Below are 21,987 nucleotides of genomic sequence, written 5' to 3' on the forward strand. Positions count from 1 at the left end.
ATCATTGTACTATGGAAGGAGAAGACAGCCGAATCCACCAATCAGAATGCAGAACCAGAGAACACAGAAAGACCGAAATACTAAAAGACACAAAATAGTGAAGATCACTTCAATGTCCAATCATGGGGAGGAATCAAGAGATCGATATCCAATCATGGGGAGGAATCAAGAGATCGATATCCAATCATGGGGAGGAATTCCCGTGATCGGACGATGGAAGCCGATCTTCACCAAAACATTTCCTTCCCAGATCAGCTTCACAAATATTCGCATCGAAAACCAGCGATAATCGTCCGACTGTCCCATCATCGGGTCATCTTCTATATATCACATTATATGATATTATTATTTTATATTATATTACATTATAAAGTATATTAATTTATTGTACAAAATCTGATATTTTATTTCCTTTTATTACTTTATAATATTATTTTACATTAAATGACATATTATAGGATATTATCCTCGGTCACATGTATGATATCACTCCTCCATGGACACAGATTATTAATTATATCTCATTATATTACTTTATATTATTATTTTATATTATATGACAAAAAAAGTTAACAAAAGCAAACAAGAAATCGGACTCGATGGAGCTCTTGTTCTGCCGTCACTTTCTTTGTTTCTTTGATATTTCATTATATTACAGCATTTTATATTACTTTACATGATTATTATTATACATTAAATGACGTCATAGAGTATATTACACTATCTTATATTTCATTACTTTATATTATGATTTTATATTATATTACATTGTATTTTATTACATTATACTATATTATGTTACATTGTATTACATTATATTATATCAGATGACAAAAAAGTTAACAAAAAGAAAAAAACCACAAGAAAATAACAGGCAGACTCCATGGACCACTCGGTCTTGTTCTGCCGTCACTTTTCTTTGTTTCTATGATATTTCGTTATATTACAGCATTTTATATTACTTTACATTAAATGACATTATATAGTATTTATATCACACTTATATTTCATTATATTACTTTACATCATAATATATTTCATTATTGACCTCCTATTCCTTCTGTTCTGAAATGTATTGTCTCCCGTTATATTGTACAGCGCTGTGCACACTGTTGGCGCCATAAATCCTGTATAATAATAATAATTTATGTTATATTACATTTTATTATACTATATTATGTCACCTTATAATAAATGATACTTCATGACTTCACATGATATGATCCCCGGTCACATATATGATATCATTCCTCCATGGATACATATTATTAATTATATCACACTATTATACATTACATTATATTATACTATGTGACGTCACAATCTATTATATCACCTTATATTATACTATGTGACGTCACAATCGATTATATCACCTTATATTATACTATATTACGTCACAATCGATTATATCACCTTATATTATACTATATTACGTCACAATCTATTATATTACATTATATCCTAGATTGTAAGCTCCCAGGATCAGGGCCCTCGATCCCTCATGTATCACATTGTATTGGTATTGTTCTGTCACATGTTCTGTCCCCCTTTGTAATGTACAGCGCTGAGCCAACTATCGGCGCTTTATAAATACTGTATAATAATAATAATAATAATATTATACTATGTGACGTCACAATCTATTATATTATACTATGTGACGTCACAATCTATTATATTATACTATGTGACGTCACAATCTATTATATTATATGATACATGACATTATCTTCTGTCACATTATATGATATTTTTCCTCCATAATTTGCGTTTTTTTCTCTTTCGGTGGATTTGCGGCCAACGAAGGGGAACGATCTCTGTATTTGTCGCACAGTCCCGGTGCGATCTATGGCCGATCATGTCAGCTCCGCACCGATTATTATCTGACAGATTGGACTGGAGGAGGGCGTTGTCACCCCACACTGGGGGGAATGATTTGCCGGTGTATCGCCTCCTTCATACATCGCCCGATATCCAGAGCACACCGGAGGAATGATGAATGATAATGGTCATGATTAAGCACCTGATCGCGTGAAACGCGCTAACGTCCTGGTGCGATTTGTATTTTATGGAATAATAAATCGTTATCATTCCTCCGATGTGCGACCGACCCTTCTTCCTTTCACCACAACTCCAGATCCTCCGATATCAGACATCGATCTCTGCCATCATCATCCCATAATAATAATGTTACCGACCACCGATCGTCTATATAACAGACCGGAGGGTTCCGCCTCTGACCGACAGATGATCGATGTTTCTGTGTATGGAGGGATTGAACGATATTTAAGGGAGGTGGGACAATTAATGCCTTTCTATGCACATTGAATCCATTATTACAGAGAGATTGCAGAGAAATCGTTATATATCGGAATCGGCTCCTTTACTCCTGTCTCTGTCTCCATATATCCGATATTGGGAGGTGTATGATACACTGAGAGATCGGCGGATCCCCCATAATTACTTTACAGTTCTGTCTAGTGACCAATCGGCGATCTCCCCCGATCTTTATGGAAATAAAATAATGAAGCAGATAAAAAAGCGATCCGAATGTGGGACTTCAGAGTTGATTCTTCTCCCGCCTCAGGAATGGACAGAACAGAAAACATCCGAATTTTATCGTATGAAAAGAATTACAACATTTCCCGGCTGGATTCTCCGATTGTTATGGAATCTCCACACACACTGCGTCTTTATTGATGCGATTTTTATCTGATGGATCTGTAATGATTCGGGGAGGATGCAGGAGGAGCTCGGCGCAGTATCATAAATCGCTGCAATGCAGAAATCATTTCTGTTTCATTGAATTCTTTCCATACGATCAAAATCGGATAATTCGGTTGTTTTTCAGTAGAAATCTCTTTTGTCTGTTCCTGAGGCTGGAGAAAAGGCACCTAAAGTCCCACATTTGGATCGCTTTTTTATTTCATTTCATAGAGGATTGTGATGAGGCGGTGAAGTGGTGAGGTGGTGGTGAGATGGTGATAAGGTGGTGATGAGGCGGTGGTGAAGTGGTGATGAGGCGGTGGTGAGGTGTTCAGGTGGTGATGAAGTGGTGATGAAGTGGTGAGCTGGTGGTGATGAGGAGGTGGTGAGGTGATGAGGTGGTGATAAGGTGGTGATGAGGCAGTGGTGAGGTGGTGATAAGGTGGTGAGGTGGTGATAAGGTGGTGATAAGGTGGTGATGAGGCAGTGGTGAGGTGATGAGGTGGTGATGAGGCGGTGGTGAGGTGATGAGGTGGTGATGAGGTGGTGGTGAGGTGGTGATAAGGTGGTGATGAGGCAGTGGTGAGGTGGTGATAAGGTGGTGATGAGGTGGTGATGAGGCGGTGGTGAGATGGTGATAAGGTGGTGATGAGGCAGTGGTGAGGTGATGAGGTGGTGATAAGGTGGTGATGAGGCAGTGGTGAGGTGGTGATAAGGTGGTGAGGTGATGAGGTGGTGATAAGGTGGTGATGAGGCAGTGGTGAGGTGGTGATAAGGTGGTGAGGTGATGAGGTGGTGATAAGGTGGTGATGAGGCAGTGGTGAGGTGATGAGGTGGTGATGAGGCGGTGGTGAGGTGATGAGGTGGTGATGAGGCGGTGGTGAGGTGGTGATAAGGTGGTGATGAGGCAGTGGTGAGGTGGTGATAAGGTGGTGATGAGGTGGTGATGAGGCGGTGGTGAGATGGTGATAAGGTAGTGATGAGGCAGTGGTGAGGTGATGAGGTGGTGATAAGGTGGTGATGAGGCGGTGATGAGGTGGTGGTGAGGTGGTGATAAGGTGGTGATGAGGCGGTGATGAGGTGGTGGTGAGGTGGTGATAAGGTGGTGATGAGGTGGTGGTGAGGTGGTGATAAGGTGGTGAGGTGGTGCGGCGGTGATGAGGTCATTCAGTCACCTGAATTGCATTGAATGAAGGAAAGAGATCGGAAATTGAAGAATAAATTTTTACTTCGGACTACAAAGCCAGAAATCAGTTCTTCAGTCTAATAAATTACAATGTATGGGGCGATCAGTCCGATATTTACAATTAGTGCACCGAGATCTGCAGAGGGAATCCAGCAGATCCTTCACAGTCACTATACACAGCACAATGCTGATACTACAATCAGAGGGTGGAAAAGTCACCCAACTATGGACTCCACCCTGCCCAGTAGGAGGCAGGCACGGGGACCCAGTATAGACCAGTCTGTACACAGAGAGCACCGAGACTCTGGATGAAGAAGGCTACTGAGATAGAAGGTCCCATCCACCCTACATTTATACAGATGTCTCAGTCTGAAGCCTTGACTATTATTCCCATTAGATTGTGGTGTTCCCGGGTGTTCCCATTGGATTGTTGTGTTCCCATTGGATTGTGGCGTTCCCATTGGATTGTTGTGTTCCCATTGGATCGTGGAGTTCCCAGGTGTTCCCATTGGATTGTTGTGTTCCCATTGGATCGTGGAGTTCCCAGGTGTTCCCATTGGATTGTTGTGTTCCCATTGGATTGTTGTGTTCCCATTGGATCGTGGAGTTCCCAGGTGTTCCCATTGGATTGAGGTGTTCCCAGGTGTTCCCATTGGATTGTGGCATTCCCATTGGATTGTTGTGTTCCCATTGGATCGTGGAGTTCCTGGGTGTTCCCATTGGATTGTGGCGTTCCCATTGGATTGTTGTGTTCCCATTGGATCGTGGAGTTCCCAGGTGTTCCCATTGGATTGAGGCATTCCCATTGGATTGAGGTGTTCCCAGGCGTTCCCATTGGATTGAGGTGTTCCCATTGGATTGTGGCGTTCCCATTGGATTATGGCATTCCCAGGTGTTCCCAGCATGGCCGCCAGTTGCACAGCAGATAGATGGGCTCAGGGTTCTATCTTTGGTCTCTATGGAGGATGACCCTTTTAGGGTTTTGGTACCTCTGAGGAGTCACCCCACCTATACTGGGGGGCAGGAACTAGGTACTGCTGGGATGTTGGCCTTCACATGGAATGACTCTTCAGTCTGAGGTCAGGTAGGTCAGTCAGCAGTATGGAGGGAGGAAGAAGAAGGGTGGCCAGAGTTCTTCTCCTGAGTTGGGGGCGATGGGTCCCCTGGCTAGATGTGGGGGGCCCAGGAGGGTATCCGGTAGAGGAGGGGGTAATACTGGTAGGCCTGGTATAGTGACAGCAGAGATGGGCACAGGACCTCCTCTGGGCAGTATTGTCTCTGGTCATCCTTCACCAGGACCCGGACTGCCACCTGCCTGGCCGGGGTCTCCGGGGCTTTGCTCGCCTGTTGCTTGGCCATCAGCTTCCTCTTGGTTTTGTATCGCCGGTTCTGGAACCAGATCTTAATCTGGGTCTCTGTGAGCTTCAGGGCTGCAGCCAGATCGGCCCTTTCTGGTCCAGAGAGATATCTCTGCAGACTGAACCGTCTCTCCAATTCATAGACTTGAGCATGGGAGAAGGCGGCCCTGGTCCTCTTCTTCCCCGACTTCTCCTCGACTTTGGGCTCCATGGAGTCACCTGCAGAGAGGAAACAAATCATCAGATCCAGAGCATGGTCCAATATCTGCCATACATTGTACAAGGACAACCAGATCCCCTCCATACATTGTACAAGGACAACCAGATCCCCTCCATACATTGTACAACAACAACCAGATCCCCTCCATACATTGTACAATGACAACCAGATCCCCTCCATACATTGTACAATGACAACCAGATCCCCTCCATACATTGTACAATGACAACCAGATCCCCTCCATACATTGTACAAGGACAACCAGATCCCCTCCATACATTGTACAACAACAACCAGATCCCCTCCATACTATGTACAAGGACAACCAGATCCCCTCCATACATTGTACAACAACAACCAGATCCCCTCCATACTATGTACAAGGACAACCAGATCCCCTCCATACATTGTACAACAACAACCAGATCCCCTCCATACTATGTACAAGGACAACCAGATCCCCTCCATACATTGTACAAGGACAACCAGATCCCCTCCATATATTGTACAAGGACAACCAGATCCCCTCCATACATTGTACAACGACAACCAGATCCCCCTCCATACATTGTACAAGGACAGCCAGATCCCCTCCATACATTGTACAATGACAACCAGATCCCCTCCATACATTGTACAATGACAACCAGATCCCCTCCATACATTGTACAAGGACAACCAGATCCCCTCCATACATTGTACAATGACAACCAGATCCCCCTCCATACATTGTACAATGACAACCAGATCCCCTCCATACATTGTACAATGACAACCAGATCCCCTCCATACATTGTACAACAACAACCAGATCCCCTCCATACTATGTACAAGGACAACCAGATCCCCTCCATACATTGTACAAGGACAACCAGATCCCCTCCATACATTGTACAATGACAACCAGATCCCCTCCATACATTGTACAATGACAACCAGATCCCCTCCATACATTGTACAAGGACAACCAGATCCCCTCCATACATTGTACAATGACAACCAGATCCCCTCCATACATTGTACAATGACAACCAGATCCCCTCTATACATTGTACAAGGACAACCAGATCCCCCTCCATACATTGTACAATGACAACCAGATCCCCTCCATACATTGTACAAGGACAACCAGATCCCCCTCCATACATTGTACAATGACAACCAGATCCCCTCCATACATTGTACAATGACAACCAGATCCCCTCCATACATTGTACAAGGACAATCAGATCCCCTCCATACATTGTACAATGACAACCAGATCACCCTCCATACATTGTACAATGACAACCAGATCCCCTCCATACATTGTACAAGGACAACCAGATCCCCTCCATACATTGTACAACGGCAACCAGATCCCCCTCCATACATTGTACAAGGACAACCAGATCCCCCTCCATACATTGTACAAGGACAACCAGATCCCCTCCATACATTGTACAAGGACAACCAGATCCCCCTCCATACATTGTACAATGACAACCAGATCCCCTCCATACATTGTACAATGACAACCAGATCCCCTCCATACATTGTACAAGGACAACCAGATCCCCTCCATACATTGTACAATGACAACCAGATCCCCTCCATACATTGTACAATGACAACCAGATCCCCTCCATACATTGTACAAGGACAACCAGATCCCCTCCATACATTGTACAAGGACAACCAGATCCCCTCCATACATTGTACAATGGCAACCAGATCCCCCTCCATATCCTATCCCATCCCTTCCTTATCCCATCCACATCCCATCCTCATCCCATCCCATCCCATCCTCATCCCATCCCATCCCTTCCTTATCCCATCCCATCCACATCCCATCCACATCCCATCCTCATCCCATCCCATCCCATCCTCATCCCATCCCATCCCTTCCTTATCCCATCCCATCCTCATCCCATCCCATCCTCATCCCATCCCATCCCTTCCTTATCCCATCCCATCCACATCCCATCCTCATCCCATCCCATCCTCATCCCATCCCTTCCTTATCCCATCCCATCCACATCCCATCCTCATCCCATCCTCATCCCATCCCATCCCTTCCTTATCCCATCCACATCCCATCCTCATCCCATCCCATCCCACCCACATCCTATCCCATCCCTTCCTTATCCCATCCACATCCCATCCTCATCCCATCCCATCCCATCCTCATCCCATCCCATCCCTTCCTTATCCCATCCCATCCACATCCCATCCTCATCCCATCCCATCCACATCCCATCCTCATCCCATCCCATCCCATCCTCATCCCATCCCTTCCTTATCCCATCCACATCCCATCCTCATCCCATCCCATCCTCATCCCATCCCATCCCTTCCTTATCCCATCCCATCCTCATCCCATCCCTTCCTTATCCCATCCCATCCACATCCCATCCTCATCCCATCCTATCCACATCCCATCCACATCCCATCCTCATCCCATCCTCATCCCATCCCTTCCTTATCCCATCCCATCCACATCCGATCCTCAATCCTCCATGTATTCTGCTGTGATATCCTACACATCATCAATCTAATTCTAATCATATCGATTTGTATTTATATATACTCAGTATATTCCACACTGAATCCTCATCCCATCCACATCCCATCCCATCCCCATCCTTATCCCATCCACATCCCATCCACATCCACATCCCATCCCCATCCTTATCCCATCCTTATCCCATCCACATCCCATCCCCATCCTTATCCCATCCACATCCCCATCCCATCCACATCCCATCCCATCTTATCCCATCCCATCCTTATCCCATCCCATCTAAATCCCATCCCATCCCCATCCTTATCCCATCCTTATCCCATCCACATCCCATCCCATCCACATCCCATCCCCATCCTTATCCCATCCCATCCACATCCCATCCCCATCCTTATCCCATCCCATCCAAATCCCATCCCATCCACATCCCATCCCATCCACATCCCATCCCCATCCTTATCCCATCCACATCCCATCCCCATCCTTATCCCATCCCATCCACATCCCATCCCATCTTATCCCATCCCATCCACATCCCATCTTATCCCATCCACATCCCATCCCAACCTTATCCCATCCTTATCCCATCCACATCCCATCCCATCCACATCGCATCCCATCCTTATCCCATCCCATCCCCATCCTTATCCCATCCTTATCCCATCCACATCCCATCCCATCCACATCCCATCCCCATCCTTATCCCATCCCATCCACATCCCATCCCCATCCTTATCCCATCCCATCCAAATCCCATCCCATCCACATCCCATCCCATCCACATCCCATCCCCATCCTTATCCCATCCACATCCCATCCCCATCCTTATCCCATCCCATCCACATCCCATCCCATCTTATCCCATCCCATCCACATCCCATCTTATCCCATCCACATCCCATCCCAACCTTATCCCATCCTTATCCCATCCACATCCCATCCCATCCACATCGCATCCCATCCTTATCCCATCCCATCCCCATCCTTATCCCATCCTTATCCCATCCCATCCACATCCCATCCTCATCCCATCCCATCCCATCCTCATCCCATCCCATCCCATCCTCATCCCATCCCATCCCCATCACATCTCATCCCATCTACATCCCATCCTCATCTCATCCCATCCACATCCCATCCTCATCCCATCCACATCCCATCCTCATCCCATCTACATCCCATCCTCATCTCATCCCATCCTCATCTCATCCCATCCTAATCCCATCCACATCCCATCCTCATCCCATCCCCATCCCATCCTATCCACATCCCATCCTCATCCCATCCCATCCACATCCCATCCCATCATCATCCTCCTCATCCCATCCTCATCTCATCCCATTCCATCTCATCCTAATCCCATCCACATCCCATCCTCATCCCATCTCATCCCATCTCATCCCATCCTCATCCCATCCTCATCCCATCCCCATCCCATCCTATCCACATCCCATCCTCATCCCATCCACATCCCATCCCATCATCATCCTCCTCATCCCATCCTCATCTCATCCCATCCCATCCTCATCCCATCCTCATCTCATCCCATCCCATCCCATCCTCATCCCATTCCATCTCATCCTCATCCCATCCACATCCCATCCTCATCCCATCTCATCACATCTCATCCCATCCTCATCCTATCCACATCCCATCCTCATCCCATCCCATCCACATCCCATCCCATCATCATCCTCCTCATCCCATCCTCATCCCATCTCATCCACATCCCATCCTCATCTCACCCTCCTCCTAATCCAATCCTCTTTCCATCCTCATCACATCCCATCCTCAACCCCACCCCATCCTTATCCTCATCCCATCTTCACCCCATCCTCATCCTCATCCCATCTTCACCCCATCCTCATCCCATCCTCATCCCATCCCACCCACATCCCATCCTCATCCCATCCTATCCCATCCCATCCCATCTCATCCTCATCCCATCTCATCTACATCCCATCCTCATCCCATCCCATCCTCATCCCAGCCTCATCTCCTCCTCATCCCATCCTCCTCATCCCATCCTCATCATATCCTCCTCCTCATCCCATCCTCATCATATCCTCCTCCTCATCCTCATCCCATCCTCATCCCATTCTCATCCCATCCTCATTACCATTCTCCTCCTCATCCCATCCCATCCTCATCCTCCTTTTCATCCCATCCCATCCTCATCTCATCCTCCTCCACATCTCATCCTCATCCCATCCCATCCTCATCTCATCCTCCTCCTCATCCCATCCCATCCTCAACCTCATCTCATCCTCCTCCTCATCCCATCCCATCCTCAACCTCATCCCATTTTCATCCCATCCTCATCCCTTTCTCTTCCTCATCCCATTCTCATCCCATCCTCATCCCATCCTCTTCCTCATCCCATCCCATCCTCATCCCATCCTCATCCCTTTCTCTTCCTCATCCCATCCCATTCTCATCCCATCCTCATCCCTTTCTCTTTCTCATCCCATCTCATCCTCATCCCATCCTCATCCCTTTCTCTTTCTCATCCTCATCCCATCCTCATCCTCATAGTGATGTCTGATATGAATGACATTTATGTAGATATTGGAGAAATATTATATCAGATTTTTCTGTAAACATAACGATCTTCTCCCTCTATAATAGACAGGAATACAGCGTCCTATACACAGAGAACTACTAATCCTAGATAGACAGGTAGGTCGGGTATACAGATAGACAGGTAGGTCGGGTATACAGATAGACAGGTAGGTCGGGTATACAGATAGACAGGTAAGTCGGGTATACAGGTAGACAGGTAGGTCGGGTATAGAGACGGACAGGTAGGTCGGGTATACAGATAGACAGGTAGGCTGAGTATACAGGTAGGTCGGGTATACAGGTAGACAGGTAGGTCGGGTAGACAGGTAGGTCGGGTATACAGATAGACAGGTCGGGTATAAAGATAGACAGGTAGGTCGGGTATACAGATAGACAGGTAGGTCGGGTATACAGATAGACAGGTAGGTCGGGTATACAGATAGACAGGTAGGTCGGGTATATAGATAGACAGGTAGGCTGAGTATACAGGTAGGTCGGGTATACAGGTAGACAGGTAGGTCGGGTAGACAGGTAGGTCGGGTATACAGATAGACAGGTAGGTCGGGTATACAGATAGGTCGGGTATACAGGTAGACAGGTAGGTCAGGTTTAAAGATAGACAGGTAGGTCGGGTATACAGATAGACAGGTAGGTCGGGTATACAGATAGACAGGTACGTCGGGTATACAGGTAGACAGGTAGGTCGGGTAGACAGGTAGGTCGGGTATACAGATAGACAGGTAGGTCGGGTATACAGATAGAAAGGTACGTCGGGTATACAGGTAGACAGGTAGGTCGGGTAGACAGGTAGGTCGGGTATACAGATAGACAGGTAGGTCGGGTATACAGATAGACAGGTAGGTCGGGTATACAGATAGGTTGGGTATATTTATGGATTCTGATCCTAGTAGGTAATAATCGGCGTTATATACAGGGAGACGTTAGACTGACCGATCATTAATAGCTACTAATATCGGGCAGAATATCCGATCTATTAGACAGATATTCAGTATATGGGGGAGGGGGACGTCATCCGATATATACAGGACGATGATGCATGGATCTCCATGGATGTGATGTGGAAAATCGATCACAGACAGAAGATTCCGATCAGAGATCCCAGAACAGACTTTTATCTATAGAATCAATGGGGAATATTTCTGTCATCGATATTTATGAATCAGTCTACAATTACCGATGTGTCCGGCGGATCTGCACCGTCTATAGGGATGAATATAAATCTAGATCGAGGACAATATTTCATAGAAATCAATCTATAGATCCCGGGGAGGATTCTATCATTTATATTGTATAGTGTAAAGCTGCCCATACACGTAGAGATTTTTGTTCAGGAATTTTCGTTTTAAGAATATTCGTTGAATTTTATAATCGTTAGTGGGGCCAAATCGATGTTTGTTTTCCACCGCAGTGACGGGAAAATTCGAAGGGGCAGCAGGTAAAACTTGTGTGGCTCAAACGAATTTTTGGCCAGTATATGTGGTTATCGTTCAGAAATTACATTCATTTTGGCCTCATTTTAAAAGCAAAAGACAATTTTTGAACAACATCCGTCGATTCACCGAATATTCAAAGAATTTTTTGTACGACGTTTCGTAGGAATATTCTTGTCCAAAAATCTACACATGTATGGCCAGTTTAAGATTAATTTTGTACGATTTTCATTGTACGATCTATAGAATACAATGTGAAGATTTATATTCTAGTAAAGTTCACCAAATGATCTGATTTCATTGGCCGATGATCGATTATTGTGAATATTCACAGAACTGATTGTATAAAGATTTCCAATTCTTACAGTGAATCGGTCGCGATGTGTCCATTTATAATCGATAATATTATCATGACGATAATGAAATATGGACTTCATGTGATCGATATTCACGGAAGAGGACAGAGACATCGATTATTGCAGGAATATTACCGATATAGAGACGAAGAGATCGTTTGTATTAATATTGATGAAATATGAACTGCATGTGATCGATATTTATTATAAGGACAGGATGTATCGGATCAATTACAGATCGATTATAGAAGAGGAATATACCCAGATGTATATAGATGAATATACCGATAATACGATTTTATATATATATATATATAGATGTAGAGATATACATAAATCTAGAGAAGTATAATGAGAAGTATATATATATATACACCGATAGAGTGCCGATCTATAGGAATATACACAGAGGAGAGAGAGAAGTATATATATATATACACCGATAGTGTGCCGATCTATAGGTATATATACAGAGGAGAGAGAGAAGTATATATATATATACACCGATAGTGTGCCGATCTATAGGTATATATACAGAGGAGAGAGAGAAGTATATATATATATACACCGATAGAGTGCCGATCTATAGGTATATATACAGAGGAGAGAGAGAGAAGTATATATATATATACACCGATAGTGTGCCGATCTATAGGTATATATACAGAGGAGAGAGAGAGAAGTATATATATATATATACACCGATAGAGTGCCGATCTATAGGTATATATACAGAGGAGAGAGAGAAGTATATATATATATACACCGATAGTGTGCCGATCTATAGGTATATATACAGAGGAGAGAGAGAGAAGTATATATATATATACACCGATAGTGTGCCGATCTATAGGAATATATACAGAGGAGATATATATATATATAATATATAGCAGATTACAGTGAGATCTATAGAGGAGTATAATGGGAAGTATATATATATATATATTGATAATGTGACGATCTATAGGTATATATAGCGGATTACAGTGAGGTCTGTGGAGGTATATAGATATATACAGGGGAGTACATTGGGAGGTATATAGATATATACAGGGGAGTACGTTGGGAGGTATATAGATATATACGGGGGAGTACGTTGGGAGGTATATAGATATATACAGGGGAGTATATTGGGAGGTATATAGATATATACAGGGGAGTATATTGGGAGGTATATAGATATATACAGGGGAGTATATTGGGAGGTATATAGATATATACAGGGGAGTATATTGGGAGGTATATAGATATATACAGGGGAGTACACTGGGAGGTATATAGATATATACAGGGGAGTATATTGGGAGGTATATAGATATATACAGGGGGGTACGTTGGGAAGTATATAGATATATACAGGGGAGTATATTGGGAGGTATATAGATATATACAGGGGGGTATATTGGGAGGTATATAGATATATACAGGGTAGTATGTTGGGAGGTATATAGATATATACAGGGGAGTATATTGGGAGGTATATAGATATATACAGGGGAGTATATTGGGAGGTATATAGATATATACAGGGGAGTACATTGGGAGATATATAGATATATACAGGGGAGTATATTGGGAGGTATATAGATATATACAGGGGAGTATATAGGGAGGTATATAGATATATACAGGGGAGTATATAGGGAGGTATATAGATATATACAGGGGAGTATATTGGGAGGTATATAGATATATACAGGGGAGTATATTGGGAGGTATATAGATATATACAGGGGAGTACATTGGGAGGTATATAGATATATACAGGGGAGTATATTGGGAGGTATATAGATATATACAGGGGAGTACATTAGGAGGTATATAGATATATACAGGGGAGTATATTGGGAAGTATATAGATATATACAGGGGAGTATATAGGGAGGTATATAGATATATACAGGGGAGTACATTGTGAGGTATATAGATATATACAGGGGAGTATATTGGGAGGTATATAGATATATACAGGGGAGTATATTGGGAGGTATATAGATATATACAGGGGAGTATACTGGGAGGTATATAGATATATACAGGGGAGTATATTGGGAGGTATATAGATATATACAGGGGAGTATATTGGGAGGTATATAGATATATACAGGGGAGTATACTGGGAGGTATATAGATATATACAGGGGAGTATATTGGGAGGTATATAGATATATACAGGGGAGTATATTGGGAGGTATATAGATATATACAGGGGAGTATATTGGGAGGTATATAGATATATACAGGGGAGTATACTGGGAGGTATATAGATATATACAGGGGAGTATATTGGGAGGTATATAGATATATACAGGGGAGTACATTAGGAGGTATATAGATATATACAGGGGAGTATATTGGGAGGTATATAGATATATACAGGGGAGTATATTGGGAGGTATATAGATATATACAGGGGAGTATATTGGGAGGTATATAGATATATACAGGGGAGTATATTGGGAGGTATATAGATATATACAGGGGAGTACATTGGGAAGTATATAGATATATACAGGGGAGTATATACTGCGATATATACACCGATACTGTGACGATCTATACCGGAGAAGATATCGATGACGGACAGATTTCTGTGGATCGGATGTGGAATCGATATTGATCGGAGGGATATGGAAGGAATTGATGGAGATGAGGGGTGTATGGAGGGTCTCTCCTTGTAGTGGATCGGGCGATGTTCTGTACCGATCGTTATCCGGGAATCGGTATTCCTTCCAGTTCATTGGATATAGAAGGGGGCCCTAAATATGATAGTACATTGGCCCCTGGACTCACCCTCTGAGTGCGGCTCCTGGTCAGAGTACCAGTGGGGCCCCTCCGTGTCCTGGGGCCCCCTGCCTGGGCTCCGCGGATCTCCCTTCGGTGTGCGGCAGTCCTCCTCGCAGTCCGCACAGCCCATGTCCAGGATGTCCCGGATGGAGAATGAAGTGCGAGCTCCGCTCCTCTCCGACATCTCCCCGCTCACAGCTCCGATGTACTAAGATGTGAGCGAGCGGAGAGAGCGAGAGCGGGGCCCCGCCCACTCACCTACACCCAGCCAATGGGAGGCCGCAGAGGGACTGAGGCGGAGCTCTACTCTTAACACCTTTCCCAAAAATCACCTCCAGTCACCTGACATGGGGGTTGGGGGGGGGGGGGGGGGGGGGATGACACCCGATTTACTAAAGTGTCTTCAATCCCCGAGAATTCCTACAAATTGGAACTTTTCATATTATCTGTCCCAACCCTTCTATATATATCCTCCTCCTCATTATCATCACCCCCCCCTTCTATATATATCCTCTCCTCCTCATTATCATCATCCCTCCCTTCTATATATATCCTCTCCTCCTCATTATCATCATCCCCCCCCTTCTATATATATCCTCCTCCTCATTATCATCCCCCCCCTTCTATATATATCCTCCTCCTCCTCATTATCATCCCCCCCTTCTATATATATCCTCCTCCTCATTATCATCCCCCCCTTCTATATATATATCCTCCTCCTCATTATCATCATCCCCCCCTTCTATATATATCCTCCTCCTCATTATCATCATCCCTCCCCTTCTATATATATCCTCCTCCTCATTATCATCATCCCTCCCCTTCTATATATATCCTCCTCCTCATTATCATCATCCCCCCCTTCTATATATATCCTCCTCCTCATTATCATCATCCCCCCCTTCAATATATATCCTCCTCCTCATTATCATCATCCCTCCCCTTCTATATATATCCTCCTCCTCATTATCATCATCCCCCTTCTATATATATCCTCCTCCTCATTATCATCATCCCTCCCCTTCTATATATATCCTCCTCCTCATTATCATCATCCCCCTTCTATATATATCCTCCTCCTCATTATCATCATCCCCCCCTTCTATATATATCCTCCTCCTCATTATCATCATCCCTCCCCTTCTATATATATCCTCCTCCTCATTATCATCATCCCCCCCTTCTATATATATCCTCCTCCTCATTATCATCATCCCCCCCTTCTATATATATCCTCCTCCTCATTATCATCATCCCTCCCTTCTATATATATCCTCCTCCTCCTCATTATCATCATCCCCCCCTTCTATATATATCCTCCTCCTCATTATCATCATCCCTCCCCTTCTATATATATCCTCCTCATTATCATCATCCCTCCCCTTCTATATATATCCTCCTCCTCATTATCATCATCCCCCCCTTCTATATATATCCTCCTCCTCATTATCATCATCCCCCCCTTCTATATATATCCTCCTCCTCATTATCATCATCCCCCCCTTCAATATATATCCTCCTCCTCATTATCATCATCCCTCCCCTTCTATATATATCCTCCTCCTCATTATCATCATCCCCCTTCTATATATATCCTCCTCCTCATTATCATCATCCCTCCCCTTCTATATATATCCTCCTCCTCATTATCATCATCCCCCTTCTATATATATCCTCCTCCTCATTATCATCATCCCCCCCTTCTATATATATCCTCCTCCTCATTATCATCATCCCTCCCCTTCTATATATATCCTCCTCCTCATTATCATCATCCCCCCCTTCTATATATATCCTCCTCCTCATTATCATCATCCCCCCCTTCTATATATATCCTCCTCCTCATTATCATCATCCCTCCCTTCTATATATATCCTCCTCCTCCTCATTATCATCATCCCCCCCTTCTATATATATCCTCCTCCTCATTATCATCATCCCTCCCCTTCTATATATATCCTCCTCATTATCATCATCCCTCCCCTTCTATATATATCCTCCTCCTCATTATCATCATCCCCCCCTTCTATATATATCCTCCTCCTCATTATCATCATCCCCCCCTTCTATATATATCCTCCTCCTCATTATCATCATCCCTCCCCTTCTATATATATCCTCCTCCTCATTATCATCATCCCCCCTTCTATATATATCCTCCTCCTCATTATCATCATCCCTCCCCTTCTATATATATCCTCCTCCTCATTATCTTCATCCCCCCCTTCTATATATTTCCTCCTCCTCATTATCATCATCCCCCCCTTCTATATATATCCTCCTCCTCATTATCATCATCCCTCCCTTCTATATATATCCTCCTCCTCATTATCATCATCCCTCCCCTTCTATATATATCCTCCTCCTCATTATCATCATCCCCCCCTTCTATATATATCCTCCTCCTCATTATCATCATCCCCCTTCTATATATATCCTCCTCCTCATTATCATCATCCCCCATTCTATATATATATCCTCCTCCTCATTATCATCATCCCCCCCTTCTATATATATCCTCCTCCTCATTATCATCATCCCCCCCTTCTATATATATCCTCCTCCTCATTATCATCATCCCTCCCTTCTATATATATCCTCCTCCTCATTATCATCATCCCTCCCTTCTATATATATCTTCCTCTTCATTATTATAATCCCCCCCTTCTATACAGTGGGGATGGAAAGTTTGGGCACCCCAGCTAAAAATGTGTATTAATGTGCATAAAGAAGCCAAGGAAAGATGGAAAAATCTCCAAAAGGCATCAAATTACAGATTAGACATTCTTATAATATGTCAACAAAAGTTAGATTTTATTTCCATCATTTACACTTTCAAAATAACAGAAAACAAAAAAATGGCGTCTGCAAAAGTTTGGGCCCCCTGCAGAGTTAATATCTTGTACTGCCCCCTTTGGCAAGTATCACAGCTTGGAAACGCTTTTTGTAGCCAGCCAAGAGTCTTTCAATTCTTGTTTGAGGTATCTTTGCCCATTCTTCCTTACAAAAGTCTTCCAGTTCTTTGAGATTTCTGGGCTGTCTGTCACGCACGGCTCTTTTAAGGTCTCTCCATAGATTTTCAATGATGTTGAGGTCAGGAGATTGTGAAGGCCATGGCAAAACCTTCAGTTTACGCCTCTTGATGTAATCCCCCGTGGATCTCCAGGTGTGTTTAGGATCATTATCCATTTGTAGAAGCCATCCTCTCTTTAACTTCAGCTTTTTCACAGATGGCATCAAGTTACCATCCAAAATTTGCTGAAATTTTATTGAATCTATTTTTCTTTCTACTCGTGAGATGTTCCCTGTGCCACTGGCTGCAACACAACCCCAAAGCATGATTGATCCAACCCCATGCTTCACAGTTGGACAGAGGTTCTTTTCATTAAATTCTGTGCCCCTTCTTCTCCAAACATACCTTTGCTCATTCCGGCCAAAAAGTTCCATTTTAACCTCATCGGTCCACAGAACTTGTTTCCAGAATGTATCAGGCTTTTCTATATGTTCATTTGCAAAGTTCAAACGATGATTTTTGTGGTGAGGACGTAGAAGAGGTTTTCTTCTGATGACTCTTCCATGAAGACCATATTTGTACAAGAATCTCTTTATAGTGGAATAGTGAACAAAACTCAAGTGTCTGCCAGATCTTTCTGGAGGGATCGTGCCGTCAAACGTGGGTTTTGAATTGTTTTTCTCACAATCCTGCGAGCTGTTCTGTCTGATATTTTTCTTGGTCTTCCAGATCTTGCTTTAACTTCCACTGTTCCTGATGACTGCCATTTCTTAATGACATTCCGAACAGAGGATATTGACATCGGAAAACGCTTTGCTATCTTCTTATAGCCTTCTCCAGCTTTGTGAGTGTCAACTATTTTCAGTTTCAGTTTTCTAGACAACTGCTTAGAAGAACCCATGGTGCTGATTGTTGGGGCAAGGTCAGATGAGTCGGAACATTTAAAACCTTTGAGATTGACATCACCTGGTCTTCCCAGACGATGATTGAGAACAATCCATGACACTGGCAGGTCTCAGCTTGGCAAAGGGGGCAGTGCATGCTATAAACTCTGCAGGGGGCCAAAATTTTGCAGACGTCATTTTTTTGTTTTCTGTTATTTTGAAAGTGTAAATGATGGAAATAAAATCTAACTTTTGTTGACATATTATAAGAATGTCTAATCTGTAATTTGATGCCTTTTGGAGATTTTTCCATCTTTCCTTGGCTTCTTTATGCACATTAATACAAATTTTTAGCTGGGGTGCCCAAACTTTCCATCCCCACTGTATATATCCTCCTCCTCATTATCATCATCCCCCCTTCTATATATATCTTCCTCCTCGTTATCATCATCCCCCCCTTCTATATATATCCTCCTCATTATCATCATCCCCCCCCGTCTATATATATATCCTCCTCCTCATTATCATCATCCCTCCCTTCTATATATATCCTCCTCATCATTATCATCATCCCTCCCTTCTATATATATCCTCCTCCTCATTATCATCACCCCCCCCCTTCTATATATATCCTCCTCCTCATTATCATCATCCCTCCCTTCTATATATATCTTCCTCCTCATTATCATCATCCCCCCCTTCTATATATATCCTCCTCCTCATTATCATCATCCCCCCCTTCTATATATATATATCCTCCTCCTCATTATCATCATCCCTGCCTTCTATATATATATATATCCTCCTCCTCATTATCATCATCCTCCACTCCTATATATATCCTCCTCCTCATTATCATCATCCCTCCCTTCTATATATATCCCCCTCCTCCTCATTATCATCATCCCCCCTTCTATATTTATCTTCCTCCTCATTATCATCATCCCTCCCTTCTATATATATATCCTCCTCCTCATTATCATCATCATCCTCCCCTTTTATATATATCCTCCTCCTCATTATCATCACCCCCCCTTCTATATATATCCTGCTCCTCATTATCATCATCCCTCCCTTCTATATTTATCCTCCTCCTCATTATCATCATCCCTCCCTTCTATATATATCCTCCTCCTCATTATCATCATCCTCCCCTTCTATATATATATCCTCCTCCTCATTATCATCATCCCTCCCCTTCTATATATATCCTCCTCCTCATTATCATCATCCCCCCCTTCTATATATATCCTCCTCCTCATTATCATCATCCCTCCCTTATATATATATATATATATATATATATATATATATCCTCCTCCTCATTATCATCATCCCCCCTTCTATATATATTCTCCTCCTCATTATCATCATCATCCCCTCCTTCTATATATATATCCTCCTCCTCATTATCATCATCCCCCCTTCTATATATATCTTCCTCCTCATTATCATCATCCCTCCCTTCTATATATATCCTCCTCCTCATTATCATCATCCCTCCCCTTCTATATATATCCTCCTCCTCATTATCATCATCCCTCCCTTATATATATATATATATATATATATATATATATATATATATATCCTCCTCCTCATTATCATCATCCCCCTTCTATATATATTCTCCTCCTCATTATCATCATCATCCCCTCCTTCTATATATATATCCTCCTCCTCATTATCATCATCCCCCCTTCTATATATATCTTCCTCCTCATTATCATCATCCCTCCCTTCTATATATATCCTCCTCCTCATTATCATCACCCCCCCCCCTTCTATATATATCCTCCTCCTCATTATCATCATCCCTCCCTTCTATATATATCCTCCTCCTCATTATCATCATCCCTCCCTTCTATATATATCCTCCTCCTCATTATCATCATCCCCCCTTCTATATATATCCTCCTCCTCATTATCATCATCCCCCCCTTCTATAAATATATCCTCCTCCTCATTATCATCATCCCTCCCTTCTATATATATCCTCCTCCTCATTATCATCATCCCCCCCTTCTATAAATATATCCTCCTCCTCATTATCATCATCCCTCCCTTCTATATATATCCTCCTCCTCATTATCATCATCCCTCCCTTCTATATATATCCTCCTCCTCATTATCATCATCCCCCCCTTCTATATATATATCCTCCTCCTCATTATCATCACCCCCCCCCTTCTATATATATCCTCCTCCTCATTATCACCATCCCTCCCTTCTATATATATCCTCCTCCTCATTATCATCATCCCCCCCTTCTATATATATATCCTCCTCATTATCATCATCCCCCCCTTCTATATATATCCTCCTCCTCATTATCATCATCCCCCCCTTCTATATATATATATCCTCCTCCTCATTATCATCATCCCCCCCTTCTATATATATATCCTCCTCCTCATTATCATCAACCCCCCTTCTATATATATCCTCCTCCTCATTATCATCATCCCTCCCTTCTATATATATCCTCCTCCTCATTATCATCATCCCCCCCTTCTATATATATCCTCCTCCTCATCATCCCCCCCTTTCTATATATATTCTCCTCCTCATTATCATCATCCCCCACTTCTATATATATCCTCCTCCTCATTATCATCATCCCTCCCTTCTATATATATCTTCCTCCTCATTATCATCATCCACCTTCTATATATATCCTCCTCCTCATTATCATCATCCCCCCTACTATATATATATCCTCCTCCTCTTCATTATCATCATCCCCCTTCTATATATATCCTACTCCTCATTATCATCATCCCCCCCTTCTATATATATATCCTCCTCCTCATTATCATCATCCCCCACTCTATATATATCCTCCTCCTCATTATCATCATCCCCCCCTTCAATATATATATCCTCCTCCTCATTATCATCATCCCCCACTCTATATATATCCTCCTCCTCATTATCATCATCCCCCACTCTATA

General features: G+C 43.2%; 1 protein-coding gene across 1 annotated transcript; it reads right to left on the reverse strand.

The window, feature by feature from the left end:
- Positions 1-3,919: 3,919 nt before the first annotated feature.
- On the reverse strand, positions 3,920-15,319 carry LOC149454459 (homeobox protein zampogna-like). Its single transcript, XM_089687520.1, has 2 exons — positions 15,142-15,319; positions 3,920-5,472 (listed from the first exon to the last, which is right to left on the reverse strand). Exons 1-2 carry the CDS (start codon positions 15,317-15,319, stop codon positions 5,063-5,065), a joined length of 588 nt encoding a protein of 195 aa, XP_089543646.1. The 3' UTR covers positions 3,920-5,062.
- Positions 15,320-21,987: the final 6,668 nt, after the last annotated feature.

This window comes from Staurois parvus, unplaced genomic scaffold (assembly GCF_062004578.1).
Source record: "Staurois parvus isolate SC_StPar_1 unplaced genomic scaffold, SC_StPar_1.0 ptg000427l, whole genome shotgun sequence".
Lineage (NCBI taxonomy): Eukaryota > Metazoa > Chordata > Amphibia > Anura > Ranidae > Staurois > Staurois parvus.